We start from the raw sequence: 25,414 nt of genomic DNA on the forward strand, positions 1-25,414 counted from the left end.
GCAGCTGACAGCTCCATTGACTTAGGGGCACGTGCTTATTAAAAGGAGTCTCAAAAGTTCTCCTTCCTATGTACCTTACAAATAAGCATGCCAAATGTCCTGAAATGTTCCAGCAGAGAAAACCTCTGCAGAGCTTTAGCAAGCTATAAACCAATGGGGCATCAAACATCAACCTCTCTTGTTCAGTTGTTTTTGGAGGCACCTCTCCAACAAATTGTGCTGTCTCATTAGACTTTAAAGCATAGGAACAAAGTTATTTAAAGGCGTTCAAAGAGTTTATTGAAGAATGGGTTTGAATTTGGTTGTACTGAAGAGCCTTTATTTCATTCAGGTTGTCTTGCTCCAAGGGTGGTAGAAATGCTTTACTGAAGAGATGGAACCTTACAATTAACTCTCTCCCTTGCCCCCAGTCTGTAATATTAATCTTGTGCTATCTTTATGCTGAAGTTGAAGTATTTTCAAGTTCGCTCTTTGCTTTTGGTGCTGAATGCACAATACCTTACTTATCCTGCTGAGACCTCCTGGAAATCTGCCTGGAATCACAAGCAGTAAGAAGTAGAATCCCAGATTGGTTTGGGTTGGAAAGGACCTTAAAGCTCATCCCTGCCATGGGCAGGGACACCTTCCACTAGAGCAGCTTGCTCCAAGCCCCTGTGTCCAACCTGGCCTTGAACACTGCCAGGGATGGGGCAGCCACAGCTTCTCTGGGCACCCTGTGCCAGTGCCTCAGCACCCTCACAGGGAAGAACTTCTGCCTAAGAGCTCATCTCCCCTCTGTCAGGTTGAAGCCATTCCCCCTTGTCCTGTCCCTACAGACCCTTGTCCAAAGCCCCTCTCCAGGTTTCCTGCAGCCTCTTTAGGCACTGGAGCTGCTCTAAGGCTTTCACAGAGCCACCTTTTCTCCAGACTGAACAACTCCAGCTCTCTCATAAGAGATAACTGCCTCCAATATTTAGAACTATTTTCCCTGTATTACTATATTTTCTATCCTCAAGCAAGCTTGCACATTTCGAGTCTTACAGTTAACCCTAAATGCTGAGGGTTTTTTCCTAGTATGGAAATTGTCAGAGGTAAAATATCTGAGTTGTTTTGTGTGGAGTCTGAATAGGGAGCAGTCTAGAGACCCCACATTGATTTTTTTCTTATTTCCTTACTGAAATAAGCAATAACTAAAAAAGAGCCAAAGCAAACAAGCAACAAAACTTCCACACCAACCCCTCCAAAACAAAGGAGGGAGTACCAGTTACTCCATTGAAAGGTATTTTGTTGTCATGTACAGTGGGCTTATGCAATGAGTGAGGGATCTAGGGACCAGAGTCTTCTCTCTATGTAAACTGCCCTGTGGATGATTTGAGGATCAGGTAATAAAAATAGCACCAGATAGCAGGATAATGAAATCAGAACTGTCAGAGGTACCAGAAGGTGCCTGCTTCTGTTCATGTATATGAAGAACATACTGGTGACTCACAGGTGGCTTCTTAGCAAATCACTGTCCCACAGGTTCCTCTTCAGTTGCCATTGTTGTGACCCCACCTAAGTTAGGGAAAGGTGGTCTTAATAAAATCTACTGAAAGCTGAATCTACCTCATACACACAAATAGCTTCCCATTCATGGAATAGGCTCTGTTTTACAACCTTTTGCAGCTGTGGAGTTTGGTTGGTTTTTTTTCCTAGGAGAAATCCTAGTTCCCTTAAGAATAGTGCTGGGGCTTTAGTCCTCTTTGAGTTTCCAACAGGAGAATCACCACATCCAAGCCTTTTTTAGCATCTTGGTGCAAAAGTACTCCTGAGAGTCTGTGCCCTTTTAATAGTTTCAGAAAAACAATAGTATTTGTATATACATGTGAAGGGCTTGCACAACTGAAGTATTCATCAGGGTCTAAAATCTGTCTTCATTCTTCTTACGTTCCTTGCCATGTTTCAGTTACCTCAAGCACTATTACTATAGTCTAAGCATCAATGCTGGTGAAAGTTATGTATAGTCAAACAGATTTCAACTGTGAATTCCATCAGCATCTGCTTGTACTGCCACTTCTCTCCCCTGGCAGGAGGTTTAATGCTGTGATACATATCTTGGTCATCTACCCTGCCTTGAGACATGAGTTGTCTACATCTGTCACTGCAGTGGTCGATGTTTGTATTGAAGCACTCCTCATAGGAAGTGTTTTGCTGGATATAAGAAAAATACCATTTTATTTATCAGATTTATTGTAGACTTGATTTAAAAAAGGGAGCAAAACCCCCTGAAGCCTCTGTAGACTCCTTGTGTGCTGCTGTAAGAAGTGTAGAGTGTTATTAAAACTTCACCCCGAGTGGATTACAACTTCTGCAGATGGAAAAAGAAGAGGAAAACGTTTACAGAAGCTCAAGAGTAATTGAGAACACCGTTAGAACAGTTTCAGCTGCCTACCGTGTTAACTGTGTCCCGAGTCTGTTCATACTTTAATTTCTTTAGAGTTCTCGGACTCGCCTGGGACATACGAGCACTGAAATAAGAAATCAAGGTGATTCATTTTGATGGATGCTCTAATACAAAGCTTGGACTTATCCTGTGTTTCTCCTGTATCAATTTGAAAATTGGCTGAGAAAAATGGAGTTATTTTCCGAGAACATAAAATGTGTCTATATGTGCTTCAGAGCATTCCTATGAGTCCTGCTGTTTGAAACAAACACGTATCTATGGTGAAATACCTATGTGCTAAGCATGCAAACTTCTGTGGTTAGGTTATTGTATTTAGTAAGGCATCGTGGATGTTTTCTACTACATAATAATATTCTTTATATTGTAACTTCCCTTCCTAAAGAGGTCTATGATGTATTTCAATGGCAAGCTGGTAGCCTTTCTGGAGTGGTACCCCTTTTTAAAAAGTAAAGCAAGGCTAAGATTTGAGTTAAATGCAAAAACTAAGGTAACCTTCTTTACCTTATAATTTAAGCATATATTTCATTACATACAACTGGGTTTAGATGTTCACAGTGCAAAGTTTGCAATATCTATGTGTGTACATCTAGTTTTTGGGTGATTTTTCCTCTCTTCTTTCCTGAAAGCAGAGATATCCATAACAAATATCACTTTGGACCATAAAACCCCCTCTTTTCTTGACAGAAAAAAGTGTGCCATGAATATGCACTGTACCAGTAATGAAGCACATAAAAGGTGTGTGTGCCAATAATGATGTGTATGGATCTGGTCTCAAAATTAGGACCCTGTCTAAAATGTGGAACAAGTGCTTCGTAGTAAACTTGAGTTGTAGCTCTGTAAAGCAGCTGTACCTCAGAAAGCCCAAGGATATAATAGCTAGTAACTCAGTCTGTGTGTTCTTATGGGGTATTTTCAGGCATTCCTGGGAATTGGTTTTATATTTTGACTTCATATAATGGTTTGCCATTCATAGCGGGTGTCATTCAGTTTTCCATAATACCTGCAGTTGGATTGAACCCTTGTATAGTAAAAGTTACAAAATGCCATTAGACAGGTAGAACAAAGGCACTTCAGTATCATGCATCAATCTATACCAGGTATTTATTTTCTACTGCCAAGCAGAAAGAACAGAAACATACTGACTAATTTTTACCAGCACAATAATCAGACATCCACCTGTAAACATGAGTGTGGGCCAAAGGAAAGCAAAGAGGAGGCCTCTGGGGGGATAAAGTCTGCTTAGAATGACATTGGGCTGAGTTCCTCCTGGGTCATAGTAGCACGGGAAAGTCTGGTACTTCTTGAAATTGCTTGCAATTGTTTCTATTCGTGCTTTAACTTCTTTAGAGTTCTCTGACTTGCCTGGGACATACGAGCACTGAAATAAGAAATCAAGGTCACTCATTATAATGGGTACTCTAACACAAAGCTTGGAGTTAGATTGAGTGCAACAAACATGCTGGCAAAAGCATCTCTGGTTTGGCTAGCATTGTATTAGTTACCTCATGTCCATAAACCATTTGCCATGCTTTCCTGCTTCTGTCAGTGTGTGTATGCCCCCAGTCTGCAGATTTACAGATTGAAGTCATGTTGTTAGATACTAGCAATACATACAAGCTCAAAATAGAACTATAGCCTTTGAGACTGTCACTTTATTATTACAGTGCCAAGCTTGGATTGCAGCAGAGGAGTGAGGCACCACCACAGCAGACGTGTTAGCTGTGCAGACATTCAGTCTGGCTTGCCAGTGTGCAGTGAAACCAAGCTGCTTCACTGTGCACCTCTGGGTGTAACTATTAGAAACATGTAAGAACAGCAGGGCTGTTGCAGGCTTCCTACTTGTCCTTGTAACACAGAACTATTTTGACCTCTCATGGTAATGCTGTTACTTAGTCTTCAGTGGAAATACTGTTAGACTTTAAACCACTCATCACTGGTATTCATAACAGGCTCTTTTCTGCCAAATTATTTTACATAGATAATGATGCTAAGGTGTCTGGAGCTGGAAACTCAACAAGACAGAAAGAGAATAATGGCTCCTGACCTGAAGGCTTGTACTTGCAGTAATGCAAACAGCAGCCAGGAAGTCAGCAAATCGCCTCCTCTGGCAGTGAACATCACTCTTGTTTCAATCCACAGCGGATAATTTCTGCTTGGCTGCTTCATTATATGTAGCTTTTCCTGAGACAGGCATTAGCTAGCAAAATTCTCATCAGCTTAAGTGGTTTATGCTATGAGATTGAGACTTGTGAAACTTTCTAGAATTTCTTTAAGAATATGAGCGTTTGTAGTCTGAGCATGCTTGGTTTGGATTCTGAAAGTGCTGCAGTTTTGGGCATCCAAGATCCGAATTTCACTTTGTGCCCCCTAAGGGAGTGTTGAGCTGGAATAAGGCCTTAAAATACTCATGGCTTTGGAACTGAACTGAACCTCACCTTCCTTGAGACAGTGTACCTGTAGGAGCACTTCTAGCTGTGGGGAGCAAGCCTAAAACACTGAGCTCTTCACTGATTCCTGAGAAGAAACACTGGCAGGAACAGAGGGGTGACATCCTACTTCCTCCTTCCCTAATCATACCTCTGAAGCCAATGGTCTACACTCTTCTTCTGGGGAAGAGATCCCTAAACTGCTGATCAGGGGGCCTCTACTGCAGTACCCAACATCTGCATTATATAAGTGCTTCCTACAGCACCACTGCCTACTCCATGATTCCATTTTTCTGCTGTCATACTGGCCAGAAACACCTGCAGACCAAACCAAAGACATCTTTCAAAACTACTAATTAGTTTCTGCTTTGTCTAAACTGTGCATCATCTTCCCAACAGCACCCTCATTTCATCTTTATTCCCTGCTTCATATTGCACACCTAAAATGGAAGTAAAACTGAGATTTTTTTTTTACCTGCTTCTTACCCTTGGTCTTCAACTTGAAGACTTGAGTATTTCTACATGTTCATAAATGTTAAATACTCCTGTTTAGTTGATGTAATTCCTTAGCAAGTACTAACTTAATGTTTTATGAAGTGTTTAAAACAAAACCCCAAACTGTGTAATTTCTGGTATGTTTTAAAAATGCCTTGGTTTGCGCACAGACATTGCAAAAGTTAAAAAACTCCTGTTCTTATTTTACTGCTTGGTTTAAAAATGATCACCCTTTCTCAGAGGTGTTAGACAGCAGCAGAGTGATTATTTCATCTGTGTTGCAAGTACCTTAGGGTTTCTTTCCAGTGTATCTTCAGTCTGATACAGCATAACCTCTTGTCCCGACGCTGTGAGATTAACCCACACCTGTAGACAGGGGTAAGGAAAGATATCCTCATCCTCTGAGCCCTCGCCATCTGGGCAGAGAACTTTGTCCTTGATGTTGGCTTTGAGTACTTTGCACATGGTTTCTGTTGTCCAAACACTACAAAGACAAAATAAAAGGTAATGCTTTTAACTGTGTTAGCAGCATCTGTTCTCAGTTCTGTGCTGAAGGTGACCCTCTCTGTGCTGTCTGTCAGCAGTGGCCAGAGTGGCTGGGTTTCAGTCCTGGTATGGTGAGCTCTGCCCACCCCAGATGGATGGCAGCCCTGCTCTGGATGCAGCCATGAGGAAGCAAAGTGGGGAAACAAGGCAGGAAAGCTCATGTGGCCATTTGTTAAACATAGATTCTAGCCCTATCTGTAATCAGATGTTATCAGTGTTATTCAGGAAATAAAAACTCCTGTGGATTTGAATATGTGGTAGCAAATATCTGGAAGTGCATATGCTTGATGTCTTGGGATTATTTTGACTAATTTCACTCAATAATTCTCAGAACTCAGATCAGTTCCCTTGTTCTTTCCCTTCTTTACTACACAGACGTTTTCTGCATGAATAAGTAGCAGGATTTTGTTTGGCAAAAGCTCATTTTTTGCTGTTACTTATCGCTTTCTCTCAAGAATTACTCTTTATTACTGATAACATAGCAAGCTTTTGCTTCTAGTGGTACACTTTGGTGGCAAAAAAGTAAAGACATACTCTGACTCCAGTTCTTAGGAAACCCATCTTTTGACATACAAATGTCTTTTGTAATATAATCAGGAGGCTGGAAAGTAAATAAAATGTGAATTACTGTGTTTTAAAGATACTGTTTTTCAAACATTTTTGAACTTAAAAGTGCTCTTAACAAGAAGAATGAGGTGATGTACTTGCTTTCGCTATCAAAAGCTTCAAATGTGAAAACTGGAGCTGCACTCTTCATCTTATTTTGGGTTTTGCAAATAGATTCTGTGTGTGGAAGCAGAACTTGCAAAACAAAACAAAATCATGGGTAAGAGTAATTTCTTGCACAGCCATTGTGTTCTGCAACACTTGCTGCAGTCAACTTTGCTGCTGAAGGTGCCAGTTTCTCATGATGCTTGAGTTGGAAGCAAGATACATATTCTCAACTGAACAATTTTACCATGACTTCTGTTGCTGATGTTTTTTTTTTAGTTTTATTGAAGTTTTATTTTAGTTTTATTTTATTTAGTTTTATTGTTCTCATTCTATCCCTCTTTCTTGTGCTTAGCTGCTAATGTCTCCTGACTTCTTGGTTCACTTTTTCCTTTCTTTTCTTCTGCCTTAAATTCTTACGAGCAATTCAAGAACATGTTGTCCAATGTACTAGCATACATTTTAGCACTGCTTTACTAACTGTATTTGCTGCTGAGAGGAAAATAAATAGCTTTGTATTCATAAGGAATGGCTGATATTACCTTTTAGTGTAGAATGGCACAATGGTGATCCCAATAAAGAAGCACATCATCATGGAGCATGCAACCATTCCCAGCCCCAGGCACAGGGCTCTTGTCTCACCTCGCTTCTGGGCAGTCACCAACTTTTTTCCCAACATGATTTAAAGTTGTGGAATCTGAACAACCTCATATAAAATAAAAGGACAAAAAGGAGAGGGAAAATATGGTTAGGATTGGCTACAGTTGTGTGACTAGCTTCTGGAATGTAACATACCCCATAGAGGAACAGTCCCATTTTTGCAAAAACTTAGAATTTGTAAGAAAGTTGCTGTGTTTATGACCAGTAATAAAAAAGCAACTTTTTTACTTTCCGATTATTTCCTATATAGTACTTTAAAAAGTATGTGTGTGGGGGGACTAGGAGATGGGGCAAGAAAATGTCATTATGTTGAGCAGAGTTCTGTTAAAAGCCTGATAGTCCTCAGCCTTTATCCAGTATATTTTGTGTTGATGCTTCTCTGAAGCAAGAGATACTGTGTTGTGTAAGGCTGCATGAAAGGAAAATCTTCCCACTGTAGAATCCTTTTTACACGATACCTTTTCTTCTGGATTAGTCTGAAATGTGGTTGTCTTATTTCAAAAGAGCGGAAATAATATACAATTCAGCATAATATAAAATCAGCCTGTTTCTGAATTGTGCATGTTTATTGTATGGCCTTGTCCATTCAGGGATGCTCAAAACTTGATGTCTGATCCAATAGCTGAGAAAAGCTGCATTTTCTAGACAGAAATAGTATGATGCCACCAAGCACCATGGAACAGGATTAGAAAACGTAGCTGTTCAAACTGCTGTCATTCCACCATGCACACTGAGTCAAGGACAGCTGCTGGCACTAGTGGAAGAGGGAAAAGTGTGAGCGGTCTGAACCCTAGCTTTGGGGTGCCTGGCATTTCACCCCAACTCCTTTGCCAAATAGTATTTAAAATTATCTTGATATTGCTTTGGCAAAGAGAATCAGAAAATAATTACTATGAATCCATGTGCCGTAAAGTCATTATGGCTGATGGATTGTATTAATGTATAAATGGGCCATAAGAGTCACTGCAAGTTCAGCCCAGCACCAGTGTCTGTTGCACTGAAAGCTGTAGCTGAAGATTTGTGTGTTTGGTTTTGTTTTTTCATGAAAATATGGTGCAAGCCATAATTGTGGCAAATGATAAAACTGGCAAGATTTGTGTGGGTGTTTTTGGAGAAGGAGAAATGAAAAATAAGTTACGTACAAGCTGAAACACGTTTCAGTCCTGTCTCATATGCAAGACCACGATGCACATGACATATGGTAGCTGGTGTGTTTTCATTATTTCAGCTTCAGGTGTGTGCAGCTATTTAGTGTGGATCCTTAGTGTATCCTTTCTGGCTGGCCTTTGGGATGACGTGGTCCATGGCCTAAATCTGCCTGTGTGTAGCTAAACAACAAATCAAATACCAAGACTTAAATTTCGACACAGTTTTAAGACAAGCACAAGCCAAGTTTAGCAAATAGGCTCTTCAGGTTAACCAAGAGTAGATGGTCTCCAGCTGCCTGAGGCTGGCAGAGTTGTGGTGATACTGGAGTTGGGGAAAGACTAGATAAAGACACGACCAGCTCTTACAGGAGGAATGTGAATGTAATCTCAGTGTTTCTTTCTTTCCTATTAGTTCTGGTTTTCTCTGGGGAAAGCGTCTGCCTTTGACAGTTTGATAATCTAAGAAAAATGGTATCTGAACACTGAAATGCTACTGGTTTTAGGTTACTATAGCATCTGAATATTAGTGTTATTAACAATAAAAATATACCTGTCTGTGGACAGTAACCAGGTTTGGTCATTTAGCATAACTTGAGTCTAATTACAGAATTTTTAAAGTACAGGTTTTGAAGTTGCTGCTACAGGATATCACAATGAAAGGCTGTTCTGAGTTGGCCTAGGAATTAAAGGAGTTGCTGTTGTTTAAATACTGAGTTTTGTCCAGTGCCATATTTGATTCCACTTTAAATAAAACTTCACTATCCACTGCAAATTTTGCATACAGCATTTTGAGGGGAATTGTTTTTCTGATGATCATGTATAATTCACTGGCATTGCTAGAAGCCTCTTAGGAGGTTGACTTATGATGAACCTTACCTGCTTACTGACATTTGCGTTTAATACAGAATGTGCATTAATGCCCTTAAATAAGGCTGTCTTGTGTTTTTCTTGGTCTATGGGGCTGTAAATAAAATATGTGGCATCAAGCACTGCCAGCATGCTCATGCTGTGCCTGTGTACTCATGTAAAACTGTGCAGAGAGGCACATGCACCCTGCAAGGGGACTTGAGTGAATGTCAGCAGTGATTGTCCCTTGGAAACTTCTGTGGTTTGTTTTGGTTCGGGGGGAGGGGGGGTGAAAGGGAACAGCAAAAGTCAACCAACCCAATAACCAAAGAATTCCAGAATATTTTAAGTAGTGGTACAGTGTGCACCACAGCGCTGTAAGACCAGTTGATATTAAACTGACTCTCCTTTCCTTATTGTGCAGTTTGGTTGGGGGAAAATGGAATAAAGGAACATCATTGGTCCTGGAATATGGGCCTTAAGATGTGGTACCAGATTGGCACTTCGTTATAACTCAGAAGCTAATGATAGACCAGTGCAAGCCTGTGTTGTTGACAAGAATTTCTTATAGTAACAATGATAGCAGCCTTCCAATATCTGAAGGGGGCCTACAAGGAAGCTGGAGAGGGACTCCTTATCAGGGATTGTAGTCATAGGACAAGGGGTGATGGGTTCAAACTTAAACAGGGGAAGTTCAGGTAAGATATAAGGAATTTCTTTTACCCTGAGAGGGGTAAGGCACTGCAGCAGGTTGCACAAAGTGGTAAATGCTTCATCCCTGGCAGTGTTCAAGGCTAGGTTGAACAGAGCCTTGGGTGAGATGGTTTAGTGTGAGGCATCCCTGCCCATGGCAAGGGATTGGAACTGGTTGATCTTAAGGTCCTTTCCAACCCAAACCATTCTATGATTCTATTAATCTTTAGTCCTTTGAGAAAATAGAAAATCAGAGATTGGTGCTGCCACTGCGACTTGTTCAAAACTGCTAGTGGCCTAGTGCTGTTAGTGTCTGGAGTTTTAGATGTTCCATAATGCTGCCATAATGACATAGCTGTCCCAGTGACATCAAGGAATAGTGGAGTAATCGGACCCCTTGTTACATGGAAAACAGGAATTGTAGGACTATTAATCAGAAGATTAATAAGAAATGTAGTTGCCCCATCAGTCCGTTTGAATGTCAGCCACATATGCAGCAGAAGTACCAGTAAGCTCATCCTTTCTAATCATCTTAAACTGTCAGACTATCTCTTTCAGGCACATAAGGCATTTGTATGTGGAAATTGGAAAGTTTCAAAAATGGCCAAGAGGTTCTCCAGCATGATGTGCAGTGTGCTCCCCATCCTGACCCCAGCTGGGCTGCCTGACCCTGGTTCTCTGTGTGGGGTGATTCCGTGTGCCTCTGCTCCCCCAGTTCAGATTTCTCCTCTACCCCAAAGAGAATAAGGACATATAATTATGCAGAGAATGTCAGCAAGAAAGATTTTTCTGAAATATCTCACCGAGGGCTTCTATAAACATTAAATATAACAGGTAGGTCTTCAGGCAGTGTAGATCAGAGGTGCTCATGTCACTGTGGTGTTGCTGCACCACAGTAGCTGTAAATATGGTCCCTAAAACTGAAAGACATAGTTCCTGCTCCATTTCTTTGTGCTTTAAAATTCAGAAGACCAGAAAAATCTGTGATGTTTCCTGAATGTACAGGTTAATTTAACAGCAGACCCAGGTCAGTGAAGGAAACCCCATGTGTGCTTTTTTTCCTTTCATATATAAATATTGTTGTGTTCTTGCACTGAAAATCCTGCATTTTCTGGCCCTCAAGACAAAGCAATGCTGCATATGGAAAAACATTCAGTTGAAATTTCCCCATTGTTTGAAAGGTTAATTTGTTTTCAGATTAAAAATTCTTCTATTCTGCTTCCTAGCTCAGTCAATGTATATTAGGAGGGATGTTGAAAGAGCAAATTTAGTGACTCCTCTGACAAAATCATCAAACCTTCGAAAAATGAAGCACTGCAGAGAACTTGATTGGCCCAGGAAGTCTGAACATATTTGAATGGAAGATGTTGAAGTGTATAATGGGTTTTAGTCTGTCCTTTAAGGGCAAATCTGTCCTTTAAGAGCAAATGTAAATGTATCTTTTGCACTGAAGATTGTGGGGTGCCTCCTTAATTGCTAGCAAAATATAAGCTCCAAATCTTTTCATAATGTTCCTTCTCCCTAATCTTTTTCTTCAGTCTAGTTAAATTATACAGTACATTAGCTGTGCAATTTCCGTGTATAATCACTGCGTTGACAGCTGCTGGTGATAACCTGAGGAATGCCACCTGCTCAGGTTGGGAATAGACATTTTTGATCAAGAGACATGTTTGATACTTTGTGGGAAGTCTATGCTTCCTCCTGCCCTGCCTCTCGAGGACCTTCCAGTGCTGTGATCTCTGTGAGTTGGGATGAGACCTTTCTGTCCAGCTGCTGCAGGCTGCTCTGAACTTGGGTATGGCAGGAACAGTAGCACTGATTAATACACCTCTCTCCTTTGCAGAATAGAGGGTGCTCAACCCTTCTCCCAAATTTCAGTTGGGAATAAATATGACCAGCGAGCTATTAATTCTTTGGGGCTGGTTTATCCTACAGCGTATGATGAATTTCCAGTGAACACTTAGGTATAGCTTTCAGATGAGCATCAAAAGCTAATACTACATCACACTAAGAAGAGTGATGCAAGTCATCTGCGCCTCTGAAACAGTAAGTTTTGAAACAGGCCTGAGTCTTTTGGCCTCTACTGCCTCCACATGCGGAATAGCTGGTCGATTTTATGCTGTCAAGCGCCAACTTAACAGTCTTCTTGGTTTATTCTCAAAATACCTGATGTGGACAACATACACACCCAGCAAAGGAGTATAGTATTGATTATCAGTTTATTGGACAAGCATCTTGTGTGGGAACCAGAAGGCAATCAAAAGTTTTTTAGATCTATAAATGGGATCTGTGTACTGGTTATGCTGCTATGGCACTCAATTCCCCTCTCCCTGCCTGCCATTTCCTACCCCAGCATTTAGATGCAGTTCTTGCTGGTATAGATCTGCCTTTGCTGGGGGTGCTGGGGCCAGGGACCACTGGTTTTGTTCATTGCATATTGATTAGAACCCATTACTTTAAATCCATCCCATGCAACTGGGACCACAAATACCGTGTGTGTTGCAGAAAAGGTGATCATGAACCTCAATAAAAATGTGCAGAGAAAAGATTCTGCCATGCACTCATGCAGCTCTCCTGCAAACCTGAAGCAGCAGTTGACATGATACAGCTACATTTCTTTCATGAAATATGCTATATCATTTTGCTTCATTAGTGAACTCTTTACCTGATGTGACACTACAGTGAATTAAGGCAGTTAGGTTTTTGTTTCAAAGCCTGTGCAGGTGTTTATAGAGTCATTCTGTTAGCTTTTAAACCTGGGGCTTCATAAAGGGGAGAAAAAAAAAAAAGGGAAAGAAAAAGAGCAAGTTCCTTGCTCAGTTGAGCAGCTCTGGAAACTTTCTGGAATTTTGGATTCCATGCATTACAGGGCTGCACAGAACAAATCAATCTGAGTGGATATCAGGGCAGCCTGACAGTTCATGCACCTGGCTCCAGTCCAGTTTTGATGTAGACAAGCACAGCCTCCAGAGGAGCGCTGAACACCTAAAGCCATGAAACTCCTAAAGGTAAAGGTGTGTTTACCATTAAAATTAATAAAAATAAAAAAATCTCATGGGCTGCAGACTCCTAATTTGTGAAAATATTAGCATTATCTTTGTTAATAACTACGGAGAAATACTGGAGTGCATCCAGTCACAAAAGAGAGAACAAAGTAACTTTGCTGTAGCATGTGAACTGTCTGGGCTGTCCTCAGTCGTGCTGCAGACTGGGAAAGATTGTTGTTTTCAAAAGTACTGTATTTTTCAAACCCCAAAGCTATGGCGTGCTCCCAGGAAAAAACAGTTGCTTAGAAATGTACTTACTGGTTTTGATGAAATGCTTCTTTCTTAGATGAAAAACCTTCTGCTACATGACAGAGTTGGGATAGCGTATCTTGGAGCTGAAGGGGATGTCAGGATTATCTTCCTTCCCTGCCCTGCTCCGGGCTTGCTTTGCTGTGGCTGAACTAACTTAGTTTCCCTATTCCAAAGCTTTCTGTAACCATAAATGGTAAGGTATGAAAGAGCACTGTCCTTTTTGAGATTAATTGCTGAAAACCAGGAAGCCACAATACTGAGACCAACTACAGCTGAAGAGCCTGAGTTTTCTCATACCCTGGGGCCCCTTTACCACATACCCTGGTGGATTTTCTTAAGGCATGGTCCTACTACTCCTTTTGTACAGCTTTTTAATTTAGAAATCTGACAGATCTTTTGAGTGAGATTTAAGGAATTGACTGTAGCAGTGACTAGTGGTGTTGAAAGCTTAGGCATTAAGCATTAAGAATCAACTGCTCAGTGTGAATGCTTTGTTGCCACCAGTTTTAATCAGTTTGAATGAGACTTACAGTCAAAGTTTTAGCATCTATCAGAGTCCTATAGACAAAAGCAAAACGTCCATCATACCATATGTTTTGGTGTCCAGCACGTTCCTCTAGCCTGCTTCCGGCACACAAAAAGAGATGATCTAGCACAGAGCTTCAGAAAAGAGCTACAGTTGTACTTTTGAGAGACAGAAAAGCTCTTTTATTTGGAGATCAAAGGAAATCAAATGAAGTAATCCAGTAAAACCTTGAGAGTGTTCTGAGCACTGTAAACAAGTTTAGGTATCTAATAATTTGCTGTTTCAGGTTAAGCTGGTCTTTGGGGCTTGCTGCTGGTAAAAGATGTTGACATGTTCAGAGAGTTCACGCTGCCTGAGGATAACAGATGACTCTCCCCTAAAAGGACCTTTTCTCTTATTGATGCAGAAGAGAGCACACAAAGCCTGGATTTAGATAACTGTCTGTTAAACACTTAAAGCTAAGTAAGATGAAGCCTGCTACTATCATCTAGATTGGAAAGATTTATGACCATAGTAATTTTTAATATTTGAGAAGTGATGTAGTTAAATTTAAATAATGACATTTGAAGGTTGGAAAAAGACCTTTATGAACTAACCTTCTTCCCAGATAAAATGTGATCTGGTTGAGTGCAGTTTTCTATCACTTTTTGATACAAGTGAGATCCTCTAGATAAATCCCTAGGGATTGATACTGAGCCCAGCACCATTTAATTATCTTCATAAATCATCTGGAAGATGGGATCAAGTGTACCCTGACCACATTTGCTGGCAATACAAACTGAGTGTGGGAGTGAGCACTTCGGAATGGAGAGCTACTCTACAGGATGACCTGGACAGGCTGGAAGAGTGGGCTAAGAACTGTATGCACTTCAACAAGGAGAAGCATAAGGTTTTGGCACCTGGGGAAACACAATTCAGGAGGGCAGCACAAGCTTGGACCTGCTGTTTGGGAGCAGCTCTGTGGAAAGGGACCTGGCGATCCTGGGCGGACACAGGCTTAAGGTGAGCGAACAGCATGCAACTGCAGCCAACAGGATGCTGGATTACATCAACAAGAGCAGCACCAGCAGATATCAAGGTGTCATTGTCCCATTCAGCACTTGCCAGGCCACACCTGGAATCCAGGGCTCAGTTTTGGTCCCACTGTGGGAAAGTGTGGACAGGGTGGAGAAGGGCCACAAAGGTGATCCACGGTCTGGGCAGCCATGTGAGGAAAGTCTGAGAGAGATGGGCTCGAGAAGAGAAGACTCTGGGGAGACCTTATCCCCACATTCTAGTATTTAATGGGTGACTATGAAGAAGACAGTGACTCTCTTTTTACAAGAAGCCATGTGGAAAAGACAGTGGGTGATGGGCGCAAATAACTCACGGGGAAATTCTGGCTGAAAACAAGAGGAAAATTTTTCACACTGAGGACAGTTGGAATAATCTCCTAAGGGAAGTGGTGGATTTCCAAACATTGGACACTTCTAAGATTCAGCAGGACAGGATGCTGGGCCATCTTGTGTAGCTGTGCCAGGAAAGGTTGGACCAGATGACCCTTGAGGTCCCTTCCAACCTGGGGTTCTATGATTCTGTGACTAAACAAGTCTGGATATGTCAAAGATGCAGGGTCTGGCTCTTGGAAAACTAACCCAGTAACATAACTTGGGTGGGCTAAAGGTGTGCTGCTGATAACCACTTCTAACCTTGGGATATGTCAGTGTGCTGCTGACCTGTACCCAGCAATGTGATGTGAGAGCTGAACTCTCAAATGGCAAGCCAAATGATTGCCGTATTATGAACTGTAATTTGGTTTTAAAGTCTAAAATAGCCTCTGTCTTATTAAATATATGGATTTTTTTTTTCATTTTTTATGTTTTCAACCTTAGGGGAGGGAGGAAGATGTGAAAATCTGATGAATGGAATCATCACGTGCCCTGGTGCTCCTCTTCCTTTTCAGACATTGCACTCCTAGTCTAGCCTTCCACCTGGCTACCACAGTGGCAGGATTCAAGGCAAATTTCCCTGGATTCAGGAGCATGGGACCAGCTGTAGCCTCTGTGTGAGAATCTGCTGCTGGGACACTAATTCACTGCCTATTTTGAAGCTACAAAACTTGTGCACCATTTCTTAAGGCCTTACTCTGACCCAGAGCAGCACTGTGGCATCACTGCTGGGAAGGCCATGCTCCGGAGAGCACTCCTAGTATAGGCGGCCGACCAAAGGAGGCCAGTTAGGGTCACTTGAACTAAAGGCGGTAGCACCTGTTGGTCTGCAATCCTTTACCAAATACTAGCTTTAGCTGTGAAAAACGAAATTACAGGCACCTTCCCAAGCTATGCTGGAGGTGCTGGTTTAACATTTGATACCTAATTACAATTGAGGGAGGAAAAAGGGAAGATGAATGGTATCAGAGGAAGCTTTTCTGAACTTCAAATGCTCTGTTTCAAATCTGAACAAGTTTCTTGTCAATGTCTTGCTTCCCACTTATTTTATTCCTACAAATTAAACCCTTTGGCGAAGGCCAAAATAGATTAAATTTGAGGGATAATTTCCCATGATGCTTTAAAAAATGAGCAATGCTTTAACTGAACAAGCTGCTGTGTCTGTGAGCTAGCAACGTAGCTCCACTTATAATTAGTGTGAACTGCAAGAAGCTATGGAATAAATGAAAGAGAATTAAGATAAATGTACCTGAGGAGTTATTTTCTCTGTAAGTGCTATTGGAAGGAACTGGGAGAATGCACGTGGCTCTGAATGGGAAACTGTATAACCATTAGCATTACAGTGTTTAGTAAATAGAAATATGAAGGGACTGCAAACATTACTGCAGTGGCAGGGGAAAAGTGTTTCTGGTGTTTATTTGCTGTGCTCGTCAGTAACAAGTACCCAAACTGTTGTCCTTGAAGGTGCCCCATCTTGTTCCGACCCCTTTTTGTAGGGGCCCTCATTGCAGGTGGCTCGCAGTCCTCCCAGGGGTCTCACTGACTTTGCTGTGAATCTGAAACTTTGAGGAAGCTCAAGAGATTCTGGTTTGATCTCCCGTGCTATTGAGCAGTTTGTTGCTGTGATCACACGAATCATAGAATCCCAGACTGGTTTGGGTTGACGGGACCTTAAAGCTCCTCCAGTTCCAACCCCTGCCACAGGCAGGGACCCCTTCCACTAGAGCAGCTTGCTCCAAGCCCCTGTGTCCAACCTGGCCTTGAACACTGCCAGGGATGGGGCAGCCACAGCTTCTCTGGGCACCCTGTGCCAGCGACTCAGCACTGTCAAAGTAAAGAATTCCTGCTATATATCCAACCTAAATCTCCCCTGTTTCAGTTTGAACCCATCACCCCTTCTCCTATCAGATGCTCCATGATGAAGAGTCCCTCTCCAGCAATCTTGTAGGCCCCTTTTGCATACTGGAAAGCTGCTCTGAGGTCTCCATGCAGCTTTCACATGCCAGCAGTTAGGATCTCCTGCTCCTTCTAATTTGCATAATTTTTAATGTGACTGTTCCTTGTTCAAGAGCCACTGAGCTTGTCTTTATGATGCCTACTAAAAATGACTATATACTACACTACGAGTTTATTTCAATTAGGAAAGAGGACACTAATAACTTTCCAGTACTCTCTGAAGATCCAAAGAACTGTTCATATTTCATAACTCACTGATCCTTTAGAAGCACCAGAAAGACCTGGATGCAAAATGGTAATACTTAGGGCTTCCTAATGGGCCTCCCTGTTTTGTACCTGTAGTAAAGCGCAATGCTGTGGTGGTAAGATTTCTTTTATCTCTAAAGTTACTAAGAACTCTCTCACTATTGTGTCTTGAAACTGAAGTTAGAGAGGATGCTTAACTGTTCACTGCATCCTGCTTTTGTCTGAAAGTGAGTCTCGGGCATGTAATACATGTCACATTACACTTGATGCCAATGGGAACTTTATGCAAAGTTTGTGTTGTACCTCTTCTGCTAAGAACAGACTCGTGTTCAGCTTGTCATGTTCAGATTAACTACAACATAGAGCAAATGTAAGGCCTTTCCTGAACTTGTGAACTTAGTGCAGCAACTCTCTGATACAATAAAGTATGAAATATGGTACAGGTACCACTTGCACGTGCTGGGAGACACAGTATTTGCACCATATCTGCAAGAAGGTCTTTCAACTCCTTATCTATAGAATGGGAATAATATTTATTTTCTGCTCTACTAAGGCCAAATCCTTGTAATGAAATGTAATTGCATAATGGAAGACACTAGATATATTAGCTGAGTATAACTTAGTATGTAGCCTGACCTGCGAACCAAGATTGTTAGGGTTTCGTTCCCTCCCCTGTATTGGATAGTTTGCCAAGCTGATAAAGCGCAAGCAGAAAATAGGACAAATGTAAAAAAGCTTTCAGGAAAGAAGATACTTGGACATGACAGTCTGTGATTTTAAGTAATTCTAACTATGGGAACGTTATTTCTGAGCAGATGAGTCGAGTTGCATAGTACTGTATTGCAGAAGAGATCAGAGTTGCTTTCACCTTCTTTTTACTTTTTGAAACTAAACAGAGCTAACCCCAGGTAGCAGTATGGCTGCATGCAGTCTGACAGGTGCTAGGTGTGTCAGACCTACTGCATGTGCAGTTTGAAGGTGAGCCCCTTAACTTAAGCAAGTCCAGCATGTTCTGCCTGATTTGATTTACTGCCGAAGTTGTGGACATTAGACAGTTTGGTTATAGCAAGTCATATAGAAATGATAGAAACTTTTGTCTTTACTAGCTTGAGGGAGAACCTCTGTTTTGGGGAGCCTGGGTGTCAATAACTTGAGTACAAGGTGTATATTGTAAGTATTATTTCATTGCTGCTTATCAAATAGTATTTTGAAGTCAGGGTTATTGGTATGGTTCATGTGAACTGCCTGTTGGAATCCCATAGCTGGAGAAGCCTACTGTTCATGCCCACGTGTGGATGCCCTTTGCTGCTGTCACATTTACTGCTTTCCTGTATTGGGATAGGGAGACTGACACAGGGCATGCTAATCCTTAGCTTCCTGTACTCCCAAAATATAAGTGTATCAGCCTTGATGCAGTGAGTTATGAAGTTTCCAGAAAAGAGATACAAAACATAGTGGTGGAAACCAAAACCAAAAACCCAAAGTCCAACTGACATAAGGAATTAAAGTAAATCTTCTTTTTCTTAACTTTATCCTTTTGTTGCAGAAAGTTATCGTAAATGAGACTGTCATTGTGGTGTATAAATAATGGCATTGATGTTGTGCTTCCTAAAGCAGTTAAATTTCCTTTTGCAGTGCAGTCCCAATATCTAGGCATTTTATGTGCTTAACTATACACTTTTTATGAAAGGAACATGATTAATTTGAGTTCTTTCTTTTCCTGGGGAATATGAATCCATTTCAAGGAAACATTGCCCTAAGAAGTTAATGGCAGAGAAGTTTCAGGCTTCTGGAGCAATTTCTACTGTGATCAAAAACTCAAATGAGCCATTGGTAGCAGAGCTCATTAGCTTAGCAAGTGTGAGAGAGGAGGTGATGCAGCAGCCTGGAGATGGGCTTCTCCATCGCTTGTGGTGGGTCTCAGCTGCAGTGCCTGACATACGTGACACGTCAGGGGATCACAGTCTGTATTTTGCAGATTCACAGGTTGAAGTACTTTTACTCTGCTCTGATGTATAGAAACAAAAACCTCAGCTACTCTGTGTATGGAGAATGGGAGGGGAATGCTGGAGGGAGATGTGTGGAGAGAATTGCTGGGAAATGGGCTTTTTCACACATCAGAAGCCCTAACTTCATGTCTTGACAGAACAGAGGCAGGAATAGGGCAAGTTTTCAGACTTTTCCACCTTTTCCAACTCATCATGCTTTTGGGTTGTCTGTAATCTTGGTCTTTGCACTCCTAGTGCCGTTTTTTGCTTGCTTACTTTATTGATAATTGAATACTGAGATATCAAGATGAGGCACAGGTACTAGGCAGGAGGGGTAATACTTGTGGGAGGGCAAAGATGAGAGGTTACTTTGTGCTTGGTCATTTCAGTGTCACTTCTCTCCCCAGCTTTACTGGCAGCAGCTGCCTCTCTTGGCTGGCACTGTGAGGTCCTGGTTGCCAGGAACTGTAGAGAAGCAAATGGTTCTTGTGCCACATGGATGTGTTTGCAGCTCAGAGAAAGAGAAACCAGAGCTGCTGGAAACACCTAACACCCACAGAGAGCAAAACTGAGTTCTTTGTGCAAATCTAAGTTTCTCAAAGAGAAAAGGGGAAGGAAAGCTGAACAAAAAGTTATTTGGGCCACTAGGACATATAGCCTGTATATATTTCCAGTAGGCTACATCTGCACATGAACAATTTCTGCCTTGAGTTCTTCTCCCCAGCAGGAAAGTTTGAGAGTATACTTGCATGGACTTGATCCAGATTGCATAGGTTCAGTTACACACACTGGGTCCCCTTTCAATAGTAAAAATGTGCTTCAGTATGTAAATTCTTCCTCCTCTCAATGATTATATGTAGAGAAAATCAGCTTTTCTTACTTTAGCTATGTAATTCTCCCTTGGACCTGCCTGTTTACACTCTTGGTGTTTAGTTTATTGGTTTCTGTGTTATTGCTGCTGACTTTACAGTGTTGTGAGGAGTGGACTGATGAACCAAGATAGAAATCTATGACTGTTGGGAATAATTTGATGTTTGTGCATGCCATCTGCAGGAGCTGGCACTTGTAGAGCAGAAGTTCTGCAGTAGCAGGAGGCTTTGCTAGAAGGCAGAGGAATGAATGCTTTGTTTAGGAGGTATGATACGGTTTTCTGCTTGTTTTCAAAGTGCAGATGGAAAGAAAGAATTACTGACCTGCCAGAGCCTAAAAGTTTGAGCACGCCTTTTCTTTTAAGAAAGGATGTTCTGTTCCATGGAGGGCTTGACATATTTAACCAGCCTCCAGAAGGACACCTGACCAGGATGTGGTGTGGATTACTTTACCCTGATTTACCTTGTTCGTAACCAGGAATGCAGGTGTGACTATAATAAGGACATTCCTTCTATTCCCATCAATCCAGGTTGAGTACTTTTTTCTGATCTCAAATGCAGAGAGTGCTGATGCTCGTATGTTTTGTAGCCTCATTTTACAGACTCATTTCTTGTAGTGCAGTAGGTTAGGAGAGGGCGGTCTTTGCAGCTAAGCCGAGTCCCCTGGAGAGTGCAATGTTTCTGTTTACGCTTAAAAATGACTACTTGGAGAATTGGATCCCAATATTGTGTACTTTGTTTTTGCTTGCAGAGGAATGGATTTGAGCACTAAAAAGTTACTTTCCTTATCCTTCTCCTTTTGTATTTCATGGTACTGTAATTAGAGAGCAGTAAGCAAGAATATACAAAACCTAGTTTCAGATCATAGTTTTGTGTTAAATTTTTAATGGTCTCGACACAGTTTCCATCCAAACCAAATTAACAAACCCCAGCCCTTCACTGGTGAGCTTGGTTAACAGTGCTACACACGTTAATAGGAACTTCTGAGACATTTTCCAGGAGTTGGAAACCTCTTGATGAAATGCTATGGCTCACTACTTCAGACCATAAACATCAGCAGTGTTTAATCTTTGTTGTCTCTCTTCGTGCTTGTTCAGCAGTTCTACACTCACCCTGGATTTCTTTGTTCTTGGCAAAATTATTTCATCGCCCTCAGATCTTTCAGTCTCTTGCTTTTCTCATTTCTAGGCAAATAAGCTTTTTTCAGGCTAAAGGTAAGAAAAGGTGAGAACTGTTCCCTGAGCTTTGAATATGTGTGAGCAGTTATGGAAAAACCACAGTGTTTTGGGGATGGTGTGTGAAATCGGGGTGTTCTGCTTTGAACTGAGCCTCAAGTCCATGGTCTTGAGTTTGAGATTAACTGGGGAGGGGTGAGGCTGAATGGTGAGGTCTCTGATGTTAGCTGGATGTTTTAAAACAGTAACATATAAGGGTGGGTGAAGAATGCTGGATAAAAAAGCATAATATTGTTCCCTTTCAACTCTGCGAGATAGGTTTTTTTATAACTTTACTTCAATGGCGAAGGGATTTATACTGACAGCCTGTGCAGACACTAAGTGGAGCTATCTAAAACTTAGTGTAAGCAACTGAAGCAACGTTTTGACAAATAGAAGAATTTCTAGCTGTAGTATTTCTTGCAGGTATGCTGAGCATAAGAAAAATATAGGGAACAAAGCCACAAAGCAGCATTCTAGTGGATGGATGACTGTAGTGTCTTCTCCAACTATGTGTGGGTATGAGCATCTGTTTGTCTGGCAGAGAAGCTAAAGGAATGGTGACTGGTGACACAGGAAGAGATAGACTAAGTGCCTGAGGTATACCAGGTGCTATTTCTTATACATGGCTAGAACTTAGCCCTTAGCCCTCAGGTACCCATCCGCAACATTCCTGATAAATAATCCTATTACACAGAACTGTGACTAATCAGTTCCATCTTGATGGAATAACTGAAGCCTGCTGTCTACTTTTTGTAGGTGATAGCAGTTCTCAGACTGAAAGTAGTCACCCTGCTTTTCATGCTAGTGCTCTCCAAAATGCTTGCAGATAGCTGGCACTGGCATGGGAGGTGCAGGAAGCTTGGTAAGCTTGGTTCCTGTATATGATTTGGGTTTTTTTTTTGGCATGTACTATCTCTGTATACAAGGTACCCTTTACATTAAGTGTTTTATGTGTTGCATTTGAATTAACAAGATGGGATTCCTGCAGAGGTATTTATGCCAAAATAATAGCTGCACATGGGAACATCTCTGCAGTTTCTTCATTGAAATATTTTGGAAATAACTAATGACATGTTAGCCAAAGCCTCTTCAAAATCTGCAGAAATCAGCAGGTGTCTATCTGTGGGAATAAGCAAGGGAATTGAGCAGGATTTTTGCAGGGTTTGCAAACTTCTTCTAGCATTGTAGAGCCAAGTTAAAGATATCAGAATGATCCATAAGTGGTTACAATGGAAATTAAGATAAAACGACAGTTACAGCTTGCACTCTTAGTGTGCGCCTGTCATCCAGAAGCTGCAGCGCGTGCCTGCCTGCTGTTCACCTGGTAAGACCTCTGCGATGCCCAAATAAGTAAATGGCACAAATTTCCCATGTGAGACCTTGCTGGTTTCTTCCACAGGCCAAAAGCAAATACAGCCAACTTCTAATAATCTGAACTCCAGCCATGCTCAGTGGATCAGTGCTGGGGAGCCCAGATAGCACAGGGACTAGAACCATGTGTGCCAAGAATTTATGATGACACAGTATCCAGCTGCTCTAACATATTGCCTGCATTATGTTATCACAGTATGTATTCTAGCCACTTCCAGTTGCCTTATGCTCTACTTTTAGTACAGGTGCTGAGACAATTTTGTGTACCCTCAGCAAGGACTCTGAAAGAAGAGCCTCTAGTTCCTCCCATTTTCCTTTTTCGCATGTAGAAAGACTCTTTCAAACAGTGGCGAGCGGGCTTTGTGTAGGTAACTAGTTCAGTTTTGAGTTCAATGACATTGGGCTTGGATGTGCAAAAAAAGGTCTGTGCCAGACACTTTGTTGAGCAAAACGGGCTTTGTCCTAAATATTCTAATTTCCTTTAGTCCTCTTAATTTCTTTTGACATTACAAACATTTGGATAGCTACAGATTTGTAACAAGTCTGTTGGACTTGCTTCTGATCCTGTAATCAACCTCCTGAGGCCCTTAGAGAGAACTTGCCCACACTTTGGACCCTCTCAGGAGTCATGATTTTGCCTTTCGGTGTTGCATTTCCTATCAATGAGTTTGTTTACAGTCCAAGTTCTGGCTTTTCTCAATATATTTCATGGTCCACAGGGCTCAGTAATGTGATTTTTCTGATGCCTTTGGACTGCTCTCGGTTTGCTGCAAAAAAACAGTGGGTTTTTTTTCTTAAAGGGAAGGAGGGAGGAAGGGGAAAAATTGTCACTTTTCTCAGTGCCAGCAGCCAACTTGAAAATAGACCAGATCGTGTGATACTTCTCTGGAAAGTAACTTGGATGGCAAACAGCCTGCGTTCTTTAACATCTTCTCTTTTAAATAGCATCCAAGTGGGATGCTGAAAACACCTGAAAGAGGCTTGTAAGATAAAGTATGAATTTGGGGGTTTAGGGTGGACTACTAAGATTTAGACTTTTTGGAAGAGACTATCTTTTATAGGCAAAAGTTACAAGCATGGGGAAGACACTCATACATTTAACATAGTAGTTTGACAAAATAATACGTGTGGTGAAGTTGTAGAAGAGGTGCTGCTTCCAAGCAGGGCTGAGGTTGGGTGGTGGTATGTGCACTGTGCCTGCTGAGCCTGAAATGGTATCTTCAGGAGAGGTTTGCAAGGAAATGTGCTGTGCCACCTTTCTTTCATAGCAAATGTACTGTGTTAGTCTGCAGGCCATGAACAAGGGTGGTGAAGGGTCATTTCACAATGAAACAAAGCATGTGTTAGAACTGTTACAGCCACAATTTCTCTCTGGCAGCAGATTTCAAACTGGGGAAAATAGTGTCTGTCTGTCTTCTACTAGCAGCCAGCTTTCTGGGCTTTTTTTTAATGCTTGAATATGCGCCATGCTGAACCAAACTATTATTGCAGACCAGAATGGCAGAGATGCAAGTGTTTTTCTGTTATGTCCTCAAGGCCACTACCTATTCTGCTGAGAAATACAGAAGACAAAAGAAAAATGGGAAAGAAGAGAATTTACGAGAAGAATTTACCTGAAGAGGGAAATAGAGGATAATGAAGATTAAAAAAAAAGAGCAGCAATACTCAGCTTGTTTTTCCATCCTGTGACAGTTGCGAAGCTCAATAATCATGACTCTGTGGGAATGATATCCGGCTAGGAAGATTAGTAACAGGAACCAAAACCTGTCATAAGACATTGTTGAAAGCTGATGTTTCCCTAAGTACATGTTTGGATCACCCCGTGCTGTGCTCTGCTCACAGTTCCAAACCTGTGAATAGCTTTTGGAAATGGATGCTTTATTTATTTATTTTTTAAATTACCCGCTGTACTGCAAAGAGATAGATAAGCTGAAGTACTTCCAGACTTTGTCATCCATCACTCCATCTGCTGCAGGGCTTGGCCCACACCCCTGATCCTTCTCTGCTGTGCTGGAGAGTTGAACTTTATGGGACGCACTTGGACTCTCCTGTTTCCTTAGCGTGAAGAACAGGGGCAGCTGTGAACTCAGGAATTGTTGTGATATGTGTAACCTGTTAAATCCTGCTTCTCTCTTTAACTGTTTCAATTGCAAGGCAAGCTGCTGCTATGGACCTTGGAGGGTAAAACTGGAAATCACATATTTTCCCAGTGAAGTGGAACTGGGCTTTTGTAGAAATGGCTGGTAATGGAAAATTCTGGCTGATGTTTAGACTTACACTGTTTGCTTTAAATATCTATTTTCTTTTTGAGAAAATAGTAAAGCTGAATTTAGAGAAAACACTTCCAAACCCTATTTAGGAGAGAGTTTCGGGAATGCTCTGAAGTGTTTGGGTTTGCTTGTTTTTTTTAAATTATGATTATTACTTTTTCTCATAATATGCAAATTGCAAAATACCCCAGACTCCCCCCACTGACTCAGCTTTTCCCTGAGAAAATTCCAACCTTAACTTTGAATACCTCTTGCTTTGTAAGCCTGTTCTTGACTTGCAGGCTGAATTCTACTGAGC

At 41.5% G+C, this 25,414-nt stretch overlaps 2 protein-coding genes across 5 annotated transcripts in view; one reads left to right on the plus strand and one right to left on the minus strand.

Annotated features, from left to right (window-relative positions):
• KCNIP1 (potassium voltage-gated channel interacting protein 1) overlaps positions 1 to 25,414 on the plus strand; it is a 398,129-nt gene that overhangs the window by 21,801 nt on the left and 350,914 nt on the right. The gene's annotated exons all lie outside the window — the stretch shown is intronic.
• Positions 3,512 to 13,413, minus strand: KCNMB1 (potassium calcium-activated channel subfamily M regulatory beta subunit 1). 3 transcript variants are annotated; one of them, XM_061456412.1, is made up of 5 exons: positions 13,253 to 13,413; positions 8,403 to 8,588; positions 7,143 to 7,297; positions 5,632 to 5,827; positions 3,512 to 3,800 (listed from the first exon to the last, which is right to left on the minus strand). In XM_061456412.1, exons 3-5 carry the CDS (start codon positions 7,277 to 7,279, stop codon positions 3,531 to 3,533), a joined length of 603 nt encoding a protein of 200 aa, XP_061312396.1. In that variant the 5' UTR covers positions 7,280 to 7,297; positions 8,403 to 8,588; positions 13,253 to 13,413; the 3' UTR covers positions 3,512 to 3,530. The 3 variants fall into 3 exon arrangements, with proteins under 3 accessions (XP_061312396.1, XP_061312394.1, XP_061312393.1); XM_061456410.1 differs by having other exon boundaries at positions 7,143 to 7,306; XM_061456409.1 differs by lacking the exon at positions 8,403 to 8,588 and having other exon boundaries at positions 7,143 to 7,306.

Source organism: Pezoporus flaviventris, unplaced genomic scaffold (assembly GCF_033815535.1).
Source record: "Pezoporus flaviventris isolate CSIRO_AGI_PZ_B2104156 unplaced genomic scaffold, CSIRO_AGI_Pfla_v1 ptg000023l, whole genome shotgun sequence".
In the NCBI taxonomy this organism is placed as follows: Eukaryota; Metazoa; Chordata; class Aves; order Psittaciformes; family Psittacidae; genus Pezoporus; species Pezoporus flaviventris.

Excerpts from the sequence above, each read along its gene's own strand:
- KCNMB1 (XM_061456409.1), bottom strand. The coding sequence starts at position 7,279 with ATGTTGGGAAAAAAGTTGGTGACTGCCCAGAAGCGAGGTGAGACAAGA. Across the intron at positions 5,828-7,142 it reads GTGCCATTCTACACTAAAAG|TGTTTGGACAACAGAAACCA; the intron begins GTAATATCAGCC and ends TTGTCTTTGTAG. Across the intron at positions 3,801-5,631 it reads CACTGGAAAGAAACCCTAAG|TGCTCGTATGTCCCAGGCAA; the intron begins GTACTTGCAACA and ends TTCTTATTTCAG.